This window comes from Sorghum bicolor, chromosome 5 (genome assembly GCF_000003195.3).
Source record: "Sorghum bicolor cultivar BTx623 chromosome 5, Sorghum_bicolor_NCBIv3, whole genome shotgun sequence".
Lineage (NCBI taxonomy): Eukaryota > Viridiplantae > Streptophyta > Magnoliopsida > Poales > Poaceae > Sorghum > Sorghum bicolor.
This window is the reverse complement of record NC_012874.2, coordinates 66,590,970-66,610,410: the sequence shown is the minus strand read 5'-3', so window position 1 is coordinate 66,610,410 and position 19,441 is coordinate 66,590,970. Positions and strand designations below refer to the sequence as shown.

General features: G+C 43.0%; 2 protein-coding genes across 2 annotated transcripts; both read right to left on the bottom strand.

The window, feature by feature from the left end:
- On the bottom strand, positions 811 to 6,856 carry LOC8074390 (putative disease resistance RPP13-like protein 2). Its single transcript, XM_021462153.1, has 3 exons — positions 6,756 to 6,856; positions 1,307 to 3,476; positions 811 to 1,161 (listed from the first exon to the last, which is right to left on the bottom strand). Exons 1-3 carry the CDS (start codon positions 6,854 to 6,856, stop codon positions 811 to 813), a joined length of 2,622 nt encoding a protein of 873 aa, XP_021317828.1.
- LOC8074389 (disease resistance protein RPP13) lies at positions 11,883 to 12,765 on the bottom strand. The gene has a single exon (XM_002449787.2). The coding sequence runs from the start codon at positions 12,729 to 12,731 to the stop codon at positions 11,883 to 11,885; it is 849 nt and encodes a 282-aa protein (XP_002449832.1). The 5' UTR covers positions 12,732 to 12,765.

Genomic DNA, 19,441 nt, shown 5'->3' with positions numbered 1-19,441 from the left:
CCCAAATGCGTGCATACTGGGCCGGGCCCAACACCTGATTACGCTAGGTGGGCCGTCGTTCCTCGTAGTCCAACTCTTAAGGCCCACAGGCGATCCTTGAAAGACCCCAGCCATCGTTCGACGCCGGCCGCACCGGGACCCCGGCGGCGCTTGGGTGCTGTGCTCGCCGTCGTCTCCTTCCCAGTTCACTTCACGTCACGACGCGGTCGCCATGTCGCTTCTGCCGGCGCTCCTTCACGCCTGCACTGCACACCATACCGGTTAATTCTCCACGGATCGGAGGAGCGGTTAATGATCCAGATGTTATATGGACGCTCATGTGGAAACAAGATACAGTCTCTCTACACTGTCTCCTCTCTCTTGGACAAAACCAGTGGCAAGTAGACCAATCGGCAACCAAATGAGCAAAACAAATGCAGTAAAGAATTATTATTTTACTTCCTCACATTTCTCGAATATAACAGTACATTTGACTCCACAGATAATTAGTCTAAACTAGCTAGCCACCTCCAGATTTCTGTAGCATTCAGACAATAATGAATTATTCATACTGATTTGTACCAAGAGAAAAATAAATTCTATCCACATAGCGGCAATAATCTCATTATCAGTAAAAGCAAGATCTACCAAGATAAACAAAGTTGGAGGGTAGAAACACTTGTGTCAGCTATTGCACCTTCCTCAATGCGTTGTTCCTCCAATCTTTGTAACTTCAGAGCCAAATTCTCTGTCTGCTGTCACTTGTATAGTATCCTCTGGAATCTCATCCATTACGGTTCCCATTCCCATAAATGTTATCTACAGCTCTAACTAATCAGTGTTTCTCACAGCACTCGTAAAGCCATGTACAGCTGTCTCCTTGATCATGATCCCCGGCGCTGCTTTCTGATATCCTGAAAAACTCTTATGTCTCTTATAGTTCTTATCTTTACCATCATCTTCATGATCAGCATCATAGTTAGATTCTTTCATCCTTCCACGATCATCAGCGCTCTGTGATCGCTTTCCATGTTCCAGACCACCAAAATTAGGATTATGAGAACTTAAGGAGATCTCACCCTTGGTCTCTTGAGCAGCAGCTTTGGCTTTCTCCTGCGGAATACCCACAGGTAACTGCTGATCGAACATGGAAGATGATTGCAATAATCCCTGAGCCTCCACCTGTAGATACATGTGTTTCAGTACGTCAGTACATTAGTTTCATAAATGATACCGAACGATTGGCACGATGACATGTATTTCTGTAAGAAGAGAAGATCAAAGCAGAAACATATATGAAACCTGAAGCAGGTATAGAAATGCTGACCTGAATTGATGCTCTTGTAGAACACGCCATAAGGCCGTCATTCCTCTCACAGTGCAGCTCGGTTGAAGCCACAGAGGGGCCTGCAAAATTTACATCATTCAAAGCTGAAGTGTGTTCTTCATCTGAAACCGATGGAAGCACATGGACTCTTCGTTCCTCATGCATGCTGCAGGATTCAGCCTCAAGTGCTACATATTTCACCATGGAACCCATTCTCTGCGGATCAACTTTTTTGAGATACAAAACCGTTGGCCTCTTTGGGTGCTTCTTAGCTGCATCTTGCCATACCGTTTTTGCCTCCTGCTTGATTTCAGAATCAAGAGCAATTTCCTGCAGGTGTTCGTGCCTTCTGATTTCAATGCCAGCTAAGTCACATAGACGTTCATCTAGAAGGTGAAGGGAAATGAGATTCCGCAATGCTCCTTGTTCAATTGTAGGAAGGGTTGGACTCTGCACAAGGCTTAGGCGTCGCAGCCTTGGGAAATCTCGTCTTCTGATGATGAAGCCTCCGAGGCTGACTTCAACCAGTTTTAGGTACTCCAAGTGGATCAACTTGCGTAGGTTTGAGATATCATTGTCCATCAGATTATTAGTCGATGAAAGGCACAACTCAGTTAGACCACACAGTGATGTAACAAACTGGGTCTGTTCCCTCAGTGCACCATGTAGTTTCAGGGAACTGAGATAGCCAAACGAATTTTCTAGAGAATGCAGGATTTTCCGGGAGTAATGCCCGAGATGTAGTGATAGAGAGCGGACCCCAATACTTGTGTCCGCTTCATCCTCAACAAACTTCTTGATAACGGCCAAGAGTTCAACCAACGTCTTACTACAGAAGTCATTGCACCATATCTTAACCTTTCTCAACCTCTTCATACGAATCATTAGCATTGGAAATCCAGGGTTGCGATCTGTGACAAATCCTGCTAGAGTCTGCAAGTTGCTTTCTTTTGGCAAGAACTTGCCTAATTCAGACATCTTCCTGTATCTCTTCTCAAGTTTGAACTTCCCCAAAAGGTGAGCTAGGTGGGGCAGCTTTAGGACTTCCACAGGCAATATTTCTATCCTGGACTTCCTCATGTCAAGTGTCTCTAAACAGTGCAATTTCTCAATTTGTCTTGGAAGGCAGCTTATTGTAGGGCCGAGACTTAGATATTTCAGATGCCACAGTTTGTGTATGCTGTCCATATGATAATCATTCAAATCATTGCAGTCTTTTATATCCAAGACTCGAAGCAGCTCACAGTTAGCAAAATCCACAACAGCTTTCCCTGCACTCCCACGGATCGTCAGAGAATGAGCTCTCAGTTTCTCATTGCCAGGCCTCCCTCCAATTGCAGGGCAGCTGTGACGATGGTTCACGTTCAATACTCTGCCACTTGAAGTTGCAGCGTCTTCATTCATGAAGAGGTGACGATAATTGCTTCTCTGCGGATCACGAAGAGTTGTAATGAACTTAGCAGACATGGAAATGTGTAGCATGAACTCATGCATGATGCCATGAGCTCTGAACGCTTTCACTTTTCCATTCTTCCTTGGGTTGATTGGCTGAATGATGTTCCGGTCTATTAGTTCCTCTAAGCTTTTATCTGCATCCTCCACAGCTTTGCATGGATCTGGATCCTGCACGTATCCTTCGGCTGACCATCTCCTCGTCAAACTGCTCCTCTTGATGGGATGGCCATTTGGAAACACACACACGTACAGTAAGCAGGTCTTCAGATTGACGGGATGAGCAGGCAGGCTTCTGTAGCTGTTTAGAAGAATTTTTTGCAGCTTTCTGAAAGTATACTCCTTTGCAATGTGAGAACCTAGATCATTCCAAAAGTTTTTGCAGTCTGTTTCTGTGAACTCTCTTTTTCTCCCCAAATAATTGGCCACACTAAAAAGAGTTAGTGGGTGACCATGGCATTTGTTCACGATTAATGTTGAACTCTGCTCCAAACCAATCAAAGGTCTCTTCAATACAACATCTAGCAGATCCTTGGAATGCTTCTCATCAAGAGATCTCATATTGTACACATAGCCATTGTTACCATGGTTGCAGCAAATTTCAGCTACTGTTTGAATTCTTGTTGTCACTATTACTCTGCTTCCAGTATTTTCAGGGAGGCTAAATTTTACGAAGTCCCACTGTTCCTCCTCGATGCCATCAAATACAATAAGGTACCTAACAATGATAAAACAAATGTCAATATAATTATCATCCACAGATAAGAATAGCAATCGATGAAACATCAATCAGTCCATTGCAGAAAGAGCTGGATCTGTAACATTTTGGTTGGCGATGCACACAAAATATTCAGAATATCATGAATCCAGTACAAGGTTTTTAATTTCGTTATCGCAAAAATTTCGGCCACCACCGAAATTACCGAATTTCGTGAAATTTGGCCGAAATTTCGCCGAAATTTTTTTAGAGACTAGCACATGAAGTATGCTTTTATTTTTTAAAAAATAGATCTAAACAAGTATCAATATGATTTATGATTACACATCTATTGAATAGAAGAATATGCAATATAAACAATAGAAAATATGAGTCTAAAGTTATATAGCACATGTATTAGTATATAATAAAATTTCGGATTTTTCTTTCGGCCACCACCGAAATTACCGAAATTCGCGAAATTTCGGCGAAATTTCGCCGAAATTTTGAACCCTGATCCAGTACAGAAATATAATTCATCAGCTAGTCAAAATTGCATTGCTCTTACACGAATAATAATTGCAACATACAAATGATCATAACGGTAATGAATTGTTGTTTTCATTCAAACTTTTTCCTTTGTTAATTTTATATTAACTCTTTATTTAGATAATTTTCTTTCCAACTGGTATTTGAATCAAAATGCTATTTTCCTTATTTATTATTTTGAATTTTCTAATTATTAACTACATTACGTATGGGCTCTTAGTACAATTGTGATAGGATGCAATTTAATTTAATAGCTATAGTTGTATTTCTGCTTGTGGATTCTTTATTTAATTAAATTTCATTCCAAGTCATATGAAAATCAAATTGCTCTTTTTCTTAATTATTTTGAAATACTTTGTTATTGTTAACTGTATTAGGCATAGACTCTTAGTATGGTTGTGGTAAGATGCATTTTAATTTTGTAGCTAGGGTTGTTATTAGGTATGGGTCTTAGAAGTATACAATTGTTTAACATACACAGGTACAATTGTGGATGCATATCTTAAAAGTGTTGTTGTTTGTTATATATTCTCAATTTAGCTAGTATTTGTTTAACCTTGACTGTTGGATCGTCATAGAATCCAACAATGTACTTTTGGTTTCTCTCTTCAGCGTGTTCTAACGTCTTGTGCTTCTCGACGCCAAGGTTAGACTGCACCTTTTTGTTTTCTCGTTTGGTGGTCCACGCAAAATATGTGATGACATCAAAAGTTCTTTGCTTTATTATAGATCGGTGGCTTTGTCTATGTGATGACATCAAGTTGTTTTTAGGAGTTCGGAGTATAAGTCAAATTATGTGTTACATTGTATTATCTTTTACAATGGCAATGACAAGTAATATAAAAAATAATAAGGGGTTAATATAAATTAGTTTTCAAAATGAAAGAGGTGGGTAGTTTAAATACAAACATAGGGGCTATTTTGATTTATCTTTTATAATAGTATTTATGAGTAATTTTGATACAAATTTAAAGTTATTTTAAATTATCTTTTATAATGATAGAAGTGGGTAATTGAGATGCAAAATTAGGTGGATAATTTACGTATTTTTCGTAATGGCAAAGGTCGATAATTTTATAAAACAAAATATATCTAATGGTTATTATGGTAATAACGATTAGAGTCTTCCAAATTAAGGCTCAATGTTTCTAATTATTGTGAGTTTCTAGGATTTATCTTTTTTAGCACATCTATTAAAATTAAAGTGGAGCCTCTAATCAATAATAGTAAGATAAGATTACTCTCTACTAGAAAATGGAATATCCATGAGGGTGAAAAGCCCTCAAGGAAACAATGAAAACCGCCAAGAAAATCATTTCTGGCGGCTGGTCCTCAAGAAAGTACCGCCAAAGATAGAGAGCAACGGAAATTCAATTGTCTTGGGAGTCCGCCACCACAAATGATTTTCTTAGCTAAACGACAAGAAAACAAAAAGGAGTTCATTTTTTTTCATCTCCAAGGATACAGGTTGATGACCCCGAGAATAACTAGAGCAAGAGAAAAAATAACTCAGCGCTTCAAGTGAAGCACACTGACCACTTCACCTCAAAGTAACATATGACAGAGTGAATATTTTTTTCCTTTGAGATCCTATACGATTTAAATGGAAAAAAAATTGAATAGAGGTTTTTTTTGATCTTGTAGAGTATTACAACGAGCAAGAGAAAAAAAATAACTCAGCGCTTCAAGTGAAGCACACTGACCACTTAACCTCAAAGTAACATATGACAGAGTGAATCTTTTTTTCCTTTGAGATCCTATACGATTTAAATGGAAAAAATTGAATGGAGGTTTTTTTGATCTTGTAGAGTATTATAACGTTGTTTTAGGTTGTATCTCCATCCGGTCATTTGAAAAATAATAAAAATTGAATTTTAAAGCTCTCAAAACTTAAAACATAAATTTTGGACTCTAAGTGATTTTAAGCTATAAAGTTACATATCTCTTCAAGCTCTGCAATTTTGATATAAACTTTATCTTCATCTGCTATTAGTATGTTGCATGTTAGCTTTAAACTAACTAGACATGTCAAACTAAGTGGCAATATGCCCCGGCCGTGCCCCCTCCGGCGGCTGCCGCGGCCGCGTCGCCTACTACGTCGTGTCCCGTACCCCGGCCAACCCCGTGTCGGCCGCCACAGGTACGTCTAGGTTGTCGTAGTAAGAGTACAAGTAGTAGAAGTAGGTGTAGTAGTAGTTGGAGTAGTAGGAGTAGGAGTAGTAGTAGGCGAAGTCGTGGTAGGCAATGTGGTAGTAGTAGGATTAGTAGGTGTAGTAGTAGTTGGAGTAGTAGTAGTAATTGTAGGAGTAGTAGGTAGTAGTAGTAGAAGGATTAGGACTGGGAGTAGTAGGCGTAGTAGTAGTGCTAGTGTGAGTAGTGGTACTACTAGTAGTGGTTATAGTAGTAGTTTACTTTGTTAATACTTGCATATATTTTTCTGCATGGAGTGGAAATACGTATGTGCTTGTCAGCCATCACGTCGGTAAGGTATTTGTGGTTGCCGGCCATCGTGTTGTCTTTTTTTTGCAGGTTTGGTAACTTCCCCGTACAGGGGAGGTGCTGCCAAAATTTTTCGTTCTCACTAATTGGTTTTTTCAGGAGGGCTCCCGTTGGAGGATAGTTGGAGGAGCAAGACTCGGCACTGCCCCGCTAGCCTGTCTTCACCGGCACCTACGGTATGACCCCTCTTTCCGTCACATGTGGTCGTAGGTCGCGTTACCCAGTTAGGCGTCTCCCGTCCGAAACAGATACGGTTGGAAGTATGCGATCTTTGCATATGTATAACCGTATCTGTTTCTGATTGTCCACTTTTTTGGATAGCCCGCAGATGCATAGACGAGGTTAGTTTCCATGGTCTGCTCTGATCTGAGACAAGGTTTCGGCCTTACCTCCGTGCTGTTCTCTAGATACACACTCTCCCCGCCAGGATGTGTATCTGGAGAACAGCGGGGAGGTGCTGCCAAAATTCTGTCTCGGCTCGGAGTAGCCCATGAAAACTAACCTCGTGTATGCATCCATAGGTGGGATTAGGACCTATCCTTACCTAGTAGATGGTAGGAACACAAAGTAGATGCACTTGATGTTTATGTTCATCTTTGATATGCATGTTAGAGGATGGATGACCATGAGTGGATGTACGCGGGATACACAAGTAAGCATGATTTTAGCATTGAATGGGGGCAGAAGACAGAAGCTTTCTTGGACCATGCATTCGGCAGTGGTGTGAATAGAGCACGATTGGCGAAGTGTCCCTGTAGCAAGTGTTCAAATAGGAAATGGCAGAACTAGGAAACTATGGCTAAACATCTTCAGTTGAATGGCTTTGTGCCGGGCTATACCCGATGGGTACACCATGGTGAAGCGCATTGGTTGAGAGAGGAGGTTGTGCGGCCTCGCCTCGAGCATGTCGATGATGGTGGCGGGGTTGTAGACATGTTAGATGACTTCGTGCAAGCACAGATCCCCGATGGACATGCGGAGGAGGCGGAGGCATCCACAAAGGCGTTCTACGACATGATGGCTTCGGCACAAAAACCCCTTCATGACCGCACAAAGTTTTGTCAGCTCGATGCCGTTGGACGCATGATGGCGTTTAAGGCCGAGATCAACATGAGTCGGCAACACTTCAATGGCATGCTGGCCTTGATTGCTAGCATGCTTCCGGAGGGCCATGTGCTGCCAAAGAGCCTGTTGAACAAATATATGAAATCAGATTCCCTGGTAGCACCAAAGCTCGTCCTATCATATTCAAATGTCATTGATTTGATCCGGAAGTAACAAGGAAGACCCCGAATCTTGGTCTTGTTGAAATTCGACAGGGTTCTGTCTATCTAAGAGACAATGTGATATTGTGGCACAACAGGCCACACAAGTTTATTATACGTCGTATGCTTGCAAGGCTAGACCGGATCTCAGTGGTTGGTGTGTTGTGCACAAGGTGTCGCCACATGGCGGAGCACCTCTCCCAAACGATGAAGACTGCCACTTCAACCCAACCACGTATGACAGAGAGTTTTACCAAGAAGATGGGCTACAAGGGAGGTTCGAGATAGACTTAACCTGTGAGATAGGAATGGATGTACACAATGTAATGGTCATTAATGATGACGACGGAGATGAGGTGCGAGATCCAAACGACTTACAAATGCTTGAGTGGTTGCGTCTAGGCAATGACGATGAAGATAACGTTCCTCTGACAGATGTCATTCATTATTTTGACCTGGTAGATAGTGATGATGAGACTTACGGTCCAGCTAATCCCGATCATGAAGAATATTTGTAACATACATGTGTTACTTTCAAATTTTTTAATTTAGTTTTGTTTATTTTGTGTCTATTTCTAATTATGTCTTCCTTCTATGCAGGTGACTGAGCAACAATGCTAGGAGGCCGTCAGAGGAGCCTGAGCCACTTCTACCAGGACTCTGGTAGTGGAGGGGGTGCGGACGACGCGCCAGAGCCCACTCCAGTGGGGATGAGACGCCGCAGGATGGGGAGGAGGACGACGAGGAGGACGACTCCCATGGTCCATCCTGAGCCTTAGCAGGAGGACGACGAGGAGCAGCCGCAGGAGGAGGAGGAGGACAAGGAGTAGTAGGTGGTGCATTAGGACGAGGAGGACGAGGGCGACGACGACGGGGACCTCCGTGGTGGCGGAGCCGAGGGCTCTGCCAGGACGTCTCGGCTCCGCCAGGACGTCGTCTTCCACTACTACGGGGACTGTCTACTTCCAAGGTCCCATGTCTCTCCCTGACAAACCGAGGCGACATGTTTCGATTGTCCTAGAGGGGCAAGCGTAAGACACCTCTACATGTTATCACTATTACTTTGTATCCTTTGTTCAAAATCTAAATATATTCTAATATATTTACTTAATCACTTGTGCAGGACCTGGAGGGTTGTGTCGGAAGGGGATTCGTGCCATGTGAATGGCGTCCTAGGGGCCCTGGTCACGCACTAGTTCCCCAGCATTGTAATGCATGCCGGAAAGGACGAGCCCGCCTACACGTGGGCCCACTACGAGTCCACCCACCACGCCACCACAGGCAACGTGGCATTGCTCATCCTTTAGGAGTTCTAGGTAAGTCTTCCTCGCACTACATGCCTCAATGCAACACATTCATTGGATCCTACTTGAAATAACTAATGCATACATTGTGTCTTCATATGTAGACGTACTTCAAGCTCGACGAGAGCTACGAGGGCAATGTGGACGCTGTGGCTAGGAAAGCTTGCAGGAAGCGTGTCATGGACATGTACCACAAGGCAAGAGTCTAGGCCATCAGAGATTACTATGGGAAGTAGTTTGGAGAGAGCGTCAACAAGCAACAAATCCGAGAGCGGAGGCTCTCCCTCACCAAAGAGTAGTTCATGTAGGTAACTGAACAACTTTAAATTAAGTTCCTTTCAGCATTAGATGCTATGAACTTGACTGCCTAACATGTCAATTACTTCATGACGTTTAGGTCATTCCTTGGTGGTGCGAAAAGTCCCTCGAGGTGTGGGGGCAAATCGTGGACTGTTGGCTGAGCGAGGAGTGGTGGCAGCAGCACGCGGCTGCCCGGGCTCACCGTTTGGCCATGCCATGTGTGCCTCACCATCAAGGCAACCGCAATGTCAGCGGCTTCTGCCGATCTTGGGTACGTCATCATGTTTGTAACTGGTGCCATGCTTTAATTTAACTAGGCAAAGACTACTAACAAACTTCTTTTCGTTCTCACAGTCGGCGGCGCATGGTGGCCAGCCATGCTCCTACTTCACGGCATATACCATGTCACACAAGGGCAAGGCGATGTCCGACGTCTCCTTCAACCCAGAGGACCTGCCCAAGGCGTACACAAGTGAGAGCGCCTACAAGAAAGTCACCAAGTACCACGAGGCGGCGAGGGCGATGTATGGGTTGGATTATGATCCAATGACTGACAACATCGATGTGTGCCTTGTCATGTGTCTTGGAAAGGGAAAGCAGCATGGGCGCTACTGGATGGCGAACAGCGTGATCGACAGCGCCACTACTCCCACTCTCTCCTAGATCCGAGCACAGACCACGAGCGGCTCCGGACTCCCGCCGATACGCGAGTGGCCGGCCTATGGACATGCCCAGGTCGAGGCACTATAGGTTAGTTTTGGTTTACTCGTCGTGCATTACACGGGATTTCCATCTCGCTTCACTAACATTACCTTTGCAACATGTATAGGCCTAGGTGGAAACTTCGAACAAGAGGGCCGACGAGCTGGAGGCGGTTGTGACTTCAGAGCGGGCCGCACAGATGGCAAGTGACCATAGGATGTCGGACGTGGTGGCGTTTCTGCAGAGTTCTCTGGGTGTTACTCTACCACCCAACTTAATGGGTCCACCTCAGCCTCCTCTTGTCGTTCCTCCCTTCGTTGCTCTCCACACTACTCCGGTGAGTAATATATATCACATGTGCATGTTATTTAGCTGTTTAACTTTGTCTCATGCAATCGATGATCCTGTGTGTAGCCTCACTCGGCGGGTTCGAACCACATGACGAACGAGCATGGGGGACCGTCGCTGCCGTCACATGGGTGGCCCGGGTACGCACCTCCACCACCACCTCAGTGAGTAACGTCGAAGAAGTTGTCACGTATTCCTTCTCTTGGTGATGAACCTGAACTTATTGTGTTGAACTTCATGTCATGACTTGGACTTGTTGTGTTGAACTTTATGAACATCAAGTTGTTGCAATGGACTTTATCGCCGAATAAGTGATGCTATTATGAGATATATGTGCTATTGTGATATATATGGTGACGGTGGTGATAAAAGTGATGGAATTGTGATATAAATGGTGCTACTTGTGTTCATGGTGATATCCATGTGATGTATATATATATATATATATGATTTGTTGTGTTTGTAGCGATAGAAAGAAAAAAACAAAAAAAAAATAAAATCTGGATTTTAGCTTTGCCTAGCGCAGCGCTAGGCAAAGAGCCTTTGCCGAGTGCTTTTTGGCGCGGCGCTCGTCAAAGTTGCCATGTGTGGCGCTGCACCACGGCAGCTTACCCAGCTTTGCCGAGCACCAAACGTTTGGTCCTCGGCAAAGGCAATCCTTTACCGAGTGCCAGGCTGGAGGCGCTAGGCAAAGAATTTTTTAAAAAACAAAATCTTCCCCTTTGCTGAGCGCCTTATTGGAGGCGCTCTGCAAAAAAAAATTCAAAAAAATGGTTTGCTCTTTGCCGAGGGCTAGCTTGGAGGCGCTAGGCAAAGAAATTTTTTGAAAAAAATTATTTTGCTCTTTGCCGAGCGCCAGACTGGAGGCGTTCGGCAAAGAAGACGTCATGGCGGCTAACGGTTGTGACCGCCGCTTTTCTTTGCCGAACGCGGCCTTGGCGCTCGGCAAAGGCTTTGTCGAACGCCCAACTTATATTAAGACGCTCGGTAAAGGAGCCTTTGCCGAGCGTTTCTTTGCCGGGAGCCCTTTGCCAAGTGTTGCACTCGGCAAAGCCTTTACCGAGCGCAAATTGGCCTTTGTCGAGGGTCTGAGGCGCTCGACAAACCCGCGGTAGTGGTAGTGGCCCAGCCAATTGACCACATAACATAAGACTAGTATTGCTAATTCACCTACCAGATATAATATACTTCCTTCATCTATAAATAACTATTATTTTTAGTTTCCAAGCTATAAGTTTGATTATATTTGTAGAAAATCTATATACCATTTGTATCTCTAAATTAATTTATTATAAAAATAGGTTAAACGTTCTACTCTGTATCTAATGATATTGATTATATACGATAAATATATAAAATTAGTTAAAGTCATTTCTCAAGAAGCAAGAACACGATGGTTATTTAGGGACTAAGGGAGTAGAAAAGATTATTTGATCTCAAAAATGGGAAATGAGCAATCGTCACCTCTTAGTATTCAGGTAGTTTCTGATACCGTCCTGGACCATGGCCTGATGGACATGGCTCGTCGATGAGTCTCCTGGGCGGAGCTTCTCCAGTAAGGTCGTGAGGAAGCCCTTGCTGTTGCCCCTGTGCTCAGGTCCGACGACAACCCAAGCTCGGCAAGGGAATCGGTGGGCGACGTCGGGGCAGTCATAGAGTGCCTTGGCGAGCGTGGACTTCCCCGAGCCGCCGAAACCCACGATGGAGATCACTTTCAGGTGCTTCGAATTCGGGGTGCCCTCCTCCGTGTCGATGAGGAGCAGCTCGAGAAGCTCCTGCTTGGGCTTGTCGATGCCCACAGCTAGTTCGACGACCCTGCTGGTCGTCGTCTCCGTGTCCGCTTGGGAATAATGGGACGTCGCCGACGAGGAGGCGTCCGCCGGTTGGCTGCCGTTGACGTTGTAGTCGACTTCTCGTTGATGTGCAGCCATGAGCCGGTCCTTGAGTTGCCTGACCTCGGTGGCAAACGGAGGTCTGCCGATCGCCATGAGTCGATGGAGGAGTGAAGTCTCCCCCTCGCCTTCAGCGTAACGCAGGATCCGGTCGAGGCAGTCCTGGATGTCGTGCGCTAGATCGCGCATCTCTTCCATGGATATGCACTTCACGGCGCTTGGGTCGCCCTTTCCTGATAGATGATCCTCCTCGGCTGCCGCTATCATCAGCATCTCTCTTCTGATGAAATCGATGTCGCTCGCCGGGAAACCATGCCACCGCTCGCATCCCTTCCCTACAAGTATTTTGACCGCTAGCTCCACCACGTTCTGCGTCACAGCGCTAAGCACTGCGCCCACAACCGCCCTAGCCGCCATCTCTTCTTCCTAGCAGCGGCGGATCGGAGCGAGGATTTTGCTGGCCAATTGGCATACCGAGGGCAATATTATGGGACACCGGGCAATTCTAGGCTCCCGGCTATCAACTGCAAAGTGGTGGTGGGGTCAATTTTTTATTACTTAACTAGAAAATATGCCCGTGCGTTGGTACGAGAGAAGAGTTGTGTGGTTGGAAACTGTATTATCCTTCTTCTTCCTTACCAGTGCTACCTCCACTCCTGCTCTTGCTTGCGTACACTGCCTCATGCACCCCCTCAGTTGCTACCTTGGACTTCTACCACCCACAATCGACACCTCACACAGGATCACTACCATACCAACCTCTCACAACGTCCTACCGTAACCACAGGACTTCTGTCTACCAGTCTAGCACGATGCCCCCGCCGCCAATCCTACGCAAACTGCCATCTCCCACCACCCCGACGAACGGTTCCCATGTCATCTCGGCCACCATCATCGTCACGTTATGACCACCAATCCAAACCCTCTTATACACTTCTCTCGCTGGGACACAAACACACGATCCATCACGTGTCTGAATTTGCGCCGGGAAAATAGAAATACAAAAACTATAAAAAATATCAAACTATACTAGGGGAAAAGAAAATAATAAAACTTAAAAATATGTCGATAAAGTACTCACTTACTTAGATTTTGCTTGTCTCACCGATCCAACGTAGAACATTAACACATTTTGTTTAGTGCTAACAATCGTGCCCGTGGGTTGCTAAATACGAGTTGTGGTTACTTTTATGAGCATGGATCGTGAGTTTGAACTCTTATATAGGACATGGAGGGTGTGATCATGTTTTGGAAGTAAACAATAGGAAACTCATAATATATTTATTATTTATAAGAAAAAATGGGAGGTAAAAAAGATAAGAAATGCAAGTTATGTGTACTTGTATGAGCACAAACCATAAGTCTGGACTCACATAAGCCACACAGAGGGCGTGAGCACATTTTGCAAAGTTTAAAAATAGAAAACTCATAATATATTTATTTTTTATTATTTTTGTTTAAAATCGGAGATAAAAAGAGAAAAAAATGTTACAATTATCTGCAACAGTTGGACAAATTTTGTTTCCCGAATCATGGTATTTGTCAACTCCTAAAATTATACGAGGAGGAAAATAAAAAGAGTCCATATATGTCCAGTAATTTGACATAATTCATTTTCTAAAATGAAAACTTGGTCCCACGAACTTATTTTTTTTCTCGAGAAATATGTTTCCGCACCACGCGACTACTCTTGACGCACACTTCTGGATGTACGTCGCCGCCGACTCGTTGCCGCCCTTTGGTTCCTGGCGGCCAGCAGTTCCTCCCAGGCGGACCTGGACCTCATCGCCTAGCCAGCGATCAGCAGGATCTCGCTAGCCGATCAGCAAGATCTCAGTACTGCGTAGCCAGCGATCCGTCCTTCAGCTCCTCCGAAACGATCCGTTCGTCGCTGTCTTCCTGCCGCAGGTCCTCTGAGGCGATCCCTTTGTCCCAGATAAGGTTTCCGAAAAGCTGTAGCAATTAGTGTCTAATCATATACTAATTGGACTTAAAAGATTTATCTCGTGACTTACAAGTGGACTATGCAATTAGTTTTTATTTTCGTCTACATTTAATACTGTATGCATGTGTCTAAAGCTTCGATGTGATATGTGAAATATGCTTTCCAAAAAATTTTGCTAAATTTTTTCGGATTCTCCGTAACATCAAATCTTTAGACGCATACATGGAGTATTTAAATATAGACGAAAATAAAAACTAATTGCACAGTTTGGTCGGAATTGACGAGACAAATCTTTTGAGCCTAGTTAGTTCATGATTGGACAATATTTGTCAAATACAAACAAAAATGCTACTATTCCTGTTTTGTAAATTTTTTGGAAGTAAACATGGCCTTGCAAAAGATGAGAAAGGAGGCTGTCAAACTATTGTAGAGAGATTTTTCTCCTTTTTCTAACAAATCAAGAATGGAAAAGGGTTTTGCAAAACTGTCGGAGATGCTCCAATACTAGAAAGAGCATGTGTCAAAATATTCGTCTGGCAAATTACTCTCTAGTTGTGGTTTTAGTTTTATAAATAGTTTTTATTTAGTATTTCATGCATATGTCCAAGACATATTCGACAGTTAAACTTTACCGGCTGCAACCAATGCAAACATAGCCTTACAGGTGTGCGCATACGAGAATGCCCCGTCTGTCCACACGTACATGCGCTAGTCGTTCATTCCAATAGTGTTTGTTTAGTTGCACCTAAAATACAAAACCTGTTCAAGATTTTCCATCACATCAAATCTTACGGCACATGTATTGAATTAAATATAGATAAAAAATAACTAATTGCACAGTTTGTCTATAAATCATGACACGAATTTTTTGAACCTAGTTAGTTTATAATTAGACACTAATTACAAACGAAAATACTACAGTAGCCAAATCCAAAACGTTTTGATCTAAACAATGCCTAAGTGAAATGAAGCGGAGGACACTACTCCCTTCGTTCCTTTGAATGTGTCGTTTTTGACTTTTAAATTTCTTACTGTTCGTCTTATTTATTTTTTTATATAAATAATAAAATAAATAAATTATTATTAAAATATTTTTATTAACAAAACAAGTCATATATTTATAAAATTTTTGAATAAGCCAAACTGTTAAACAAGAAGTTAAAAACGAGATTTTCAATGTGAGGGAGGGTGTAGGATCCCTTTTTGCTATACAAAGAGAGAACGGTAGACTACCTCTCACCTTCGCCTGCGTCGTCGAAATTTACAATGCTGACGGTGAAAGCGCGAATCCATCTTTTTTCCGTGTTATGATTGTATCGCCGTTCTCAGATAAAATAAGAAGCCTTGTGTTATTTTATTTTGGCTTTCTCGCCGGCCGGAGAAATCTGGTTGGAGCTTCTTGGTTCTTGTTCCCGGGTTGGATTTGAGTATTTGACCTTTCGGCGCCCTCTTTCTCATGTCTTGGTATCGTATATCTTTATCTCTGTGTGGTTGGATCTTTGTTTGAGAGCATGATTAGCTAGGCTCGTTTTTTATATCATTTTAGCTGTTGCGCACTTGGGCAGTTGCTTGGCCTCCAACGCCGTATTATAAAATTATACAGCTATATACTGTATATTACTCCCTCTGTCTCTGAAAACTTCAATTCCTAGAATCCGTACCAGTCAAACTTGTTTAACTTTGACCAACTTTATAGAAAAGAGTATCAATATGTATAACATAAAATGAGTATCTTATGAAAATATATTCAATGATAAATCTAATGGTATTAATTTGGTACTATAAATCTTAGCGTTTTTTTCTATAAATTTGGTCAAAGTTTTAAAAATTTGACTTAGGACAACTCTAGAAATTACAGTTTTCAAGGACGGAGGGAGTATACTAGAAGCCATGCACCACAACCCTTTTATCCTTATGCACGTTAAGATACTGTTTAGATAAGTGTGACACCCAAAAATTTGTCCTTTGGAAATAAAGCTAAATTGATTTAATTATGGTATTTTTGATGCTCATGAAACATAGAAAAATAATATTTTCATTAAATTTAAAATTTATTGTAGGATTTAGCAACATGGTTGTGCATTCATATTGGAGCATATGTTTTATTCAATGTGTGGTTTTGATCAAAGTCAAAATATTTTCAAATTGATTTGAAAACTGCTTTGAAAAGACTTTGAAATAAAAAGAAACAAAAAAAAAGAAAAAAAAAGAGAACTTACCTGCTCTCGGCCTGGACCTGTGGCCGAGGCCCAGCTCCTTCCCAGCTCACAGCCCAGCAGCAGGCCAGACGCGCGCGCCCTGTCCCCTCTCGGCCTAGCCTGCCCCCCTTGATTCCTCCCCCTCGGCCCAGGACCGCGCAAGCGGCCCATTTCCCTTCCCTTCCCCCTCTTCTCCCTGGCGACCGGGCCCTGCCCCTTCTATCGCTGACAACCCGGCCCCGATTGTCAGCGTCTTCCCCTTCCCTTCCTTTCTTCTTCCCAGCCGACCGGGACTCTAGGCAGGCAACGAATCCCGTTTTGGACGGGATTAATCGCATGGAAGATCTTCCCGAACCCCTATAAAGATTCTTCTCCACCCCGCGGGTTTCCTTTAGCGCCCAAGCCGTTCAATCCGAGCCCTAGCGTCGGGTTTCATTGGATTTAGATCTCACGGGAGTTCTCTACCGCCGCCGCGCGTGGACACGCCTCCCCGCTAGCCCTCGGCCCGAACAAACTGCTCAGGTGAGCTCGCATCGATCCCAGCTTCGTTCCCATGATCTCGGTTTCGAGTTTGGCAAACCGTAGCGGAGTTTCTCGAACTCCGGCGAGGTGCCCCTATGGCGCCGCCGTGAGCGCCACTACTCCGGCCGGTCCGCCGCCTGCGTCCCCCCCTGCGCGTTATCGGCCGTCAGATCGATCGTGGATGGCCAAGATTAGAAGATACCCCTTAGGGGTAGCTTTTGCTAAAGAGTCCCTGGATTAGTTGAGAATTGAACCCGCGGTCCAAGGCGCATTAGCGGATTACGTTTTCTCAGTAATAAAAGCGTATTCTCTTCAACCTAAGTTAAAATACGTTTTTGATTATTCACAGATTTGCCACTGGATTTAGTATGTTCATAAAATACTCATTTTAACTCCGATTTAATCCATTCAAATTTCGTTAGATTCGTATTTACGAGCTCTACACGTTGGAAGTATTAATTCTCTGTTTTGAAACTTTTTATTTTCGTGGTACTATTTAATTAATTATTCTTCTATAGGAAATCTTAGAAAATTCATAACTTCTACGTTTTAATTCCGATTTTCGTGAAATTTACGTTTATGTGATCGTAGCGCTGCGTAGAATATTTTGATGAACTTTTATCTTTGTTTTCCGCTGTTTGGTGTATTGTTCTAATTATAGCTTGTTTGCTTCGTGTATGATTGTCTACATTGGATTGCGTGTTGTTTATTGATGATCGAGTATAGGCGGTGAGCGATACGTTGGTGATCAAGGTCAAGCTTTTGACGACCAGCAGCAGGCTCGGGAGAGCTTTGATCAAGGCAAGTATAACTTGGGACCATCCTTGTTACCTATACACCATTAATACAATATTTATCATATGCATGTGTCCACCTTGATGACCTTAGCAAAATCATAGATGATTGTTATCCTGAATTCCTTGATTACCTATTTGGATATGCATTTGGGTGGTTCTTGCTAGTGCTTGATTTATAATCCATGATCTTGTAACATGAATGTTTGGATATACAATAAACAATAAATAAGCTTTCTAGCAACTTGAATATAAAGGATGGAAAGAACTCTGGCTTTTGCTAGATTGATCTTGACCCTCCATAAGGACTTATCCCTTGGCAAAAGCTGGGACAACTCGTACAACCATGAGGGCTACATGGCTCTGGTTTTAGCTCAGTATGAGGACCTTTTTCTAGCTTGTTAGCGGTTACCTTAAATGGCGTAAGAATGGCTAGACACGTTGGGTATAGTGTGGCCTCTGTCCATGTGTATAGGCTACGGGTTATGTGCCATGGAAGGGGGCTCTATATCTGCCTGTCGAGTGAATCTAATGGCCCTAACTTGTTAGACGAAACCTTTGAAAGGCTTCATAGTGATCCCTGCCGACCTCCCTAGGAAGGGGGTTAAGAGACTCATGACCTCGGGCGAAAGGGTAAATCACGACTCATGAGTAAAGATGTACAACCTCTGCAGAGTGTTAAATCTGGTATACTAGCCGTGCCCACGGATACGGGCGGCCCGGAAAACTGACGGAATAGATGGACACTGATGAACATGAATAATGATAATAATGGATGGTTTATTATGTTGTTTATATGTGTTATTCATAATTTCTGTATACATTGATCAGGTGGTTATGGGATTTAATTATGCTACCTTGACAATTGCTATCTAAATATAAATATACTATCTACATATAAAAGCTAAATGCAGTCAAACCAGTGTCAGCTTTTTGAGCTTCATGAACCCCTGGTTATACTTGTTGAGTTCGACATGGACTCACTCTTGCTATTTCCCCCACACCTCATGAGAAGTTTTGGGCTTGTGATCAACCAGTCAGTTTGATCCTGTGGAGAGGAGTTAATACCCGAAGTTTGGAGTTGTCTATCTGTTGTTTGATACTGAAGGTTATCTCTTTTATACTAAGTATGTTATATATTTATGCATTGTCTTTTGATATTACCCCTTATTTGTAGCTATATGTGAGATTTGACTTCTAAAACTCACATATGGTGCATATCTGGTTTTATCCTTAAAATCGGGTATTACAATAAGTTAGAACTAGTTATTAGCTAGATCTAAAAAATTTGATGTAATTAGGGGTATTTTAGTAACTATTCCAAGTATTCCTCCGCAATTAATCCCTATCACAGAATCCGCTTCGGCTCGAATAAGGCTGTCGTAGAACTGTTTTTCTAATTACATGTGAGTACACTGACTTCTATGTACATTCACCTTTTTGAATGCACATATACCCATTTTACCTCTGTGAACATATTTGAAAGATTAAAATAGGATCCAAAGTTGATAAATACACCATGCATAGCAGCCTCAATATCGACAGTCACATCGTCAACCACTCAAAGAACAACGCCACTAAATCGTGCCATAGAATTGTTTGTCAAACTTAAGAAATGTTTTGATCAGGAGCACAATCGTACATAGAAGCTCACTAGTCATATTCATA